Genomic DNA, 5,381 nt, shown 5'->3' with positions numbered 1-5,381 from the left:
TATAGGCCTACAGACCGACATACCAGTTGCCCATTTGTGCTCCGTGTCAGTAAATCATTGGGCTACACTTTGCGATAATTGTATTTACTTTAATCATTCTTAAACTTAAAAAAATAATAATTTTATGTCTTAGAGTTGTGTGTGATTGTTTACCGCGATCTGTACATTTTAAACATTATTTTAATGCAGGTATTGCCATTCAAAACGGTTTTATATTTTAATATTGATTCTTGAAAATGTTCTATTCTTTTTCAATTATTAGATTTTTTCTGTCTTAGAGACTCTGAAATTAAAATTGACATTTAAACCTATGCTGATAATTTATTTTTCATTATTTTTTTCATTATTTATTATTTATTTCGCTGTGCGGAATACGGTCTTCAGTTTCGATGATGTAATTGTGTATGAACTGTGTCAAAATATTCCTCCAGGCATTTTTCTCATTGGGAAATCGCAAGCCTTACGTTGCTTAACACTCTGCTTATAAGCTCCCAGCAAATCTCACAAAAAGAACAAATGATCCCAAAAATGCCCATGGTCAACTTTCTCGAATAAATGACATAAATTAAAGATTATGATCTAAATGGCTCAGTCCATGTCAAGGCCGCTCAGAGTGGACTGTAGAGGGAGCTCCAACTCTAAATTTCTCCAAACTTTGGAAACCGTGAAACAAAGCTGCTGCCTTGCAAATCATCTTCAAGAGGGAAAACACACATAAATAAATAATTTCGCACAGTATCGAAGGCATATGGCAAGCAGCACAACATCAATGTCTGATTAGAATTCATTACATTTTTAAAAAGCAGAATCTCGAAAAATATAAATAGCCGAGATTACATTAACCATCTGTACATAGAGAAGCATTTAACTTTTTTTTGTGTGACTTTTCCTCTTCAAATAAGAAAATATTCAATTCTCATTACAGTGAAATTGAGTTGTATGCTATTTCAACCCAATATAAATGAAATAATTATTAATTTCATATTGGCTGTTCCGCCTCGGTGGGGATAATCCCCTTCCATTAATATCCAAATGCGCGATTCAAGAAGGAGCTAATTACAGTTAAGTCCCCGAAATAGGAAAATACTTCAAATCCTCCGTTTCAACCCTCATAACCTCGAGTTAACGTTTCCCATTCCATTCAAAACACACACTGTAACCATTTCCGCACAGAAAAGCATGACATTTCTAATATCATTTACAATATTAACACTCCATTGTTTTTTGTTGTTGTTGTTGTTGTTTGTTTTTTGTTTTTTTAAGGAAAAGTGACGGTAAAGTTGCAGCGGTTCATTTATTAGCCAAAATATAGACTTTCTTGTACAATTTCGGATCACAAGTATATACATTTTCTTTACGTTATATACAAAACATTTCAACATCAAATCTTCACAGAGCTTACAAAAGAAAATGAGACTCACAGACTATTGGCCTGACAGCATTGACATCAGCCATTGTACACAGGACATGCTTACAATGTAAGTATACAGAAGTGAGTTCTTTTTATTTTACATTCCTTACACAGGTTAAAATGAGAAGTAAACAAAAAAGAGAGAAAAGCCTACGAGGAAGAGAGGGCGGATAATACCATGGCAGCTTCGAGTTGGTTCTGGGGCCTATATTGGGACATAGAAGGGAAGCATGAAAAACACGGGGCCAATACAAAACTAAATCTGCAAGCAGTAGGCCTATAGAACGACGTTTTGAAATCAACATTCTGAAATATCCCATCGACGCACTGGAGATTTATTGGTTTGACATTATGGATTTATTATTGCACAAGCACAATATATAAATCATGTTTAAACAACGGTATACCAAGTGCCCGAGTGCGTGACTAGACAGTCATGCATGATCATTATGTGATATTCAAATGTAAAAATTAACAAGTAACAATTAAAAAAAAAATAAAAAAGTAACACGCTAAATTAAAGTCGTGGACAGGCAGTGTAAGATCTCCGCTCTTACCGTCTTTGATGGAAGGCTGTTTTTAACAACTTTTTCTCTGCTTCCAAGGCACTAGATCTTTCTGAAACAATAAAACGAGTAACAACAACAAAAAAAGAAAAAAATTATGTAAATGCCAATTTAATATTAGTAGTAGTAGTAGTAGTAGTATTTTAAAAAGCAGAGTCTATGTAAAAAGATCTTACAGCCAGTTGTTGAGGAAAAAAAAAAGTTTGCGGCCTAGAAATTTCAAAATTCGCACACACTATCACACCCTTTAAAAGGCAACTCGAAGCCTTTTCCCATATATTCAATTGGACAAACTTTTGAGTATTTGAAAAAAAAAAAAGACGAATAAAAATAATAATAAGTACCCTCCACTAGACATTTGCATTTCAAGCGTAATTATTTTTACTTGAATGTTTCACAGTAGTGATCAAACGGAAATGGATTCAGAGAGGAATAAGAATGGTGCGTTTCCAGTCTGTCAGTACAGTCTTAATGGTGTCAATAAAAAGCATTAATTACGCATCTCTGCGCTTCTCAGTGTGGGTGACATGTACCTGTGACTGTGGACTCGGAGTTTTGACTCCTGTCCTCTGCTTGTCTGCTGTACAGGGCAAGGCCATTCGCCGAAGCCTGGTTACTGAGTCCTAAGTAGTGGTTTGAGTTCAGCAAGGCGAGCTGGTGTGCGGTGAAACCCCGATTTGTCCAGCTCTGGATTTTCCCTACGGGACACGAAAGGAGTCTGTGAGGAGTGATGATGGTCTGAGCGGCGGACGCAGCGGAAGTCCCGTTCATCAGAGGAGATTTTCGTGGATTGTCTGGAGTTGTGGCAGTCTCTGCCAAAGACCAGATCTTAGGTTTTGGAGCCGGAGGTGGGTTGTTTTCTGAGGGCGGAGAATTGATGATGGCCTGGTTGAGTTTGACCGGCTCGCTGTTGGCCTGCTCTAAGCTGTTGTGGTGGTGGTGGTGATGATGAAGATTGTGATGGTGAAAGTGCTCTGTGCGGTCGCCGTGAATCTCTTTGCCGTCTTTCACCATCGCTTTGAACAACCTTTGCTCCGGTCCTTGTAAATCCTCATAGCCGTCTGAAATTTCAGAGTCGCTCCTGCTGTCCAGTTTCAAATCAGAATGCAATTCGTCCTGCTCGTCTAAATCGTCCTTATTCTCAATATTCTCCGTGTCGATATTTTCCAAATCGATTTCCTCCTCATCCTCGCGTTTGTCGCCGTCCTCTCCCTCGTGATCGCTGTTGTAAACATTTCCTTCTTCGTCCGTGCGACTCCGTGGGGCCCAGGTCATCTTGTTCTCCTTCTTTAGCCTCCTCCTGGCGTTGGCGAACCAGGTGGACACTTGAGTGAGGGTCATTTTAGTGATAATGGCCAGCATAATCTTCTCTCCTTTGGTGGGGTACGGGTTTTTCCGGTGCTCACCTAACCAGGCCTTGAGTGTGCTGGTGCTCTCCCTGGTGGCATTTTTGGGTCTGGAAGGGTCTCCGAACTGGTACTGACCATATGGGTAAAACGCAGGATGATGGTGGGCAAATCCAGGATGCTGGACGCCCGGACTGTCCTTCAGTTCGTACTGTGCCCCCTTATAAACACAGAACACGGATCCAACATTAACGTGATTCAGTATTATTATTCTTGGCCTGGCATATAGGAGTTTTTTTTTTGTTTTTTTTGTACTCAGTTGCAGTTCCCTGGTGTATTGCTGAATATATGAATTGCGTATGATTTTCAGTCTGTGTGAGCACTTACAAAAGCAAGGAAGGACTGATTTTTAAAATTGTGTTATTATTATTGTTTTAAATAGGCCTTATTGACTGCATTGCAATCTTTAGTAGCGTGCACTTTATATACTTAAATAAATTGTTCCAAATAAATTGACACGATGCAGCCATATATATTTGTTTATTTTGTGTATGAGTCTTTCATATTGTTTTCTTCCTTAATACATGGTAACAATTATTTAACGATTTTTATTTATTGTAATTGCAATCACAAGCACAATACACTTATTATTATTATTATTATTATTATTATTATTATTATTATTATTATTTATTGTTTTTTTTTTCTTTTACTTTTTCAACTTCTTTTGTATTTACCAAATGGAGTAAACAGCAAATTTCTCCACCGTTTTGCAAAACTAGCATTCAATATTGATTGGTATTGAACCATAAACTGAAGTAAAGGATTTTGTAACACACAAGTATTTTTTTTTAAAGTTTACTACATATGAGTTTGAGAGAGAAAGAGAAAACAGCACAAAAAATAAAATGATTACTCACCAGCTGGTTGAAAATGGACAGATCATTTGAATAAGGAAGAAAAGCTCCATAGCTTTGTGCGGCAGCGAAAGGTGATCCGTACATACTGGAGAGAACATTAGAGAGCGCTCCGGACGGGCTCAGGTCTGCCCCGGCTCGGGCACTGCCTATCCCCTGCCTGTCCTGCGGGTATATGGGTCGGATGTACTGATATCCCAACTGTGGGAAAGACATTGTTGTGGAGAAAGTCTACTGGAGTCACAAAAAGCGGCGAATCGCCCTCTTGGTGCGCACCACGATATCCACTTTACAGTGAGTACAAAGTGTCAGGGAAGTCTATATTTCCTCCGAAAGAGCCAGTGTAAACGATCCGATTGCGCTTTCCTCCCTTACTTCCCTATTGATCTGAATGGACTAAGGTCAGGTCCTTACAGATTGCTTTAGATTATTGGAACTCCTTTTTGTGATTGACATTTTTAGTCGTTCAGAAGCTCCTCCTATTTCTCAAGTCTCACCCCCACTTACAGAGCCTCTCTCTCTCTCCCTCCCTCTCTCCCCCTCTCTCTATCCGCTCCTGCTCTCCGTCTGGATAAATCCTCTGACGTCGCCCTTTCTTATTTGAATGAGTTTAAAATCTCATTTTATGGCTCGCCAATCACTTCATTTGTTATTTGTTCGCCGCTTCAGCCCTTTCCAATTTCTTGTGTTACTTCTCAAAATTTTCGATCATCCACAAAATGGTAAATATTTTATTCTTAAGTCATTAACTTCCCGCAGATCTTTTGTGTCTTTATTTTACTCGCGTCTCCTCCACGTGAAACGAAGAACTTTAAAGTTTAAATCGGAGAGCACATACAGAATGTCGTGCTTACTCTTACAAAATACAAAAGGAATTTTTTTTTATGCGAAGAGCGTTTTTAATGCATCTAAAACGGAACAAACCAATCGGGGTCTTCTGACGCCTTTACTGAAACATCAAAACACTGGCGTGTTACCGTTCGCCTTCAGAGTAAGTTGACGAAAAAAAAAAGAAAAGCCTTAACAATAGCACCATTTCGTAATGTGACTAGGCTATATGCCGTATATTGTGGGTTTCTGCAAATTACAATTTAGTGCGTTTTAATTTTTGAACTATTGAAAATTATTATTATTATTATTA

The 5,381-nt window shown here is 38.4% G+C and overlaps 1 protein-coding gene across 3 annotated transcripts in view; it reads right to left on the bottom strand.

Moving 5' to 3' along the window:
• Window positions 1-1,286: 1,286 nt before the first annotated feature.
• Window positions 1,287-5,381, bottom strand: part of LOC107755131 (iroquois-class homeodomain protein irx-3-like) — a 5,728-nt gene continuing 1,633 nt past the window's right edge. The window contains exons 1-4 of one of the 3 annotated variants that reach the window (XM_016571832.1): window positions 4,244-4,666; window positions 2,511-3,543; window positions 1,969-2,029; window positions 1,499-1,616 (exon numbers count right to left, since the gene is read on the bottom strand). In XM_016571832.1, coding sequence (XP_016427318.1) covers window positions 1,562-1,616; window positions 1,969-2,029; window positions 2,511-3,543; window positions 4,244-4,456 — 1,362 coding nt within the window. In that variant the 5' untranslated portion in view covers window positions 4,457-4,666 and the 3' untranslated portion in view covers window positions 1,499-1,561. Of the gene's footprint in view, window positions 1,617-1,968; window positions 2,030-2,510; window positions 3,544-4,243; window positions 4,667-5,381 lie in introns of those variants that run through there. The other 2 variants (XM_016571834.1, XM_016571833.1) reach the window with 2 other exon arrangements.

Source organism: Sinocyclocheilus rhinocerous, unplaced genomic scaffold (genome assembly GCF_001515625.1).
Source record: "Sinocyclocheilus rhinocerous isolate Xijiao unplaced genomic scaffold, SAMN03320098_v1.1 scaffold591, whole genome shotgun sequence".
NCBI lineage: Eukaryota > Metazoa > Chordata > Actinopteri > Cypriniformes > Cyprinidae > Sinocyclocheilus > Sinocyclocheilus rhinocerous.
The sequence above is the reverse complement of the archived record's forward strand: the minus strand, read 5'-3'. Positions and strand labels throughout refer to the sequence as shown.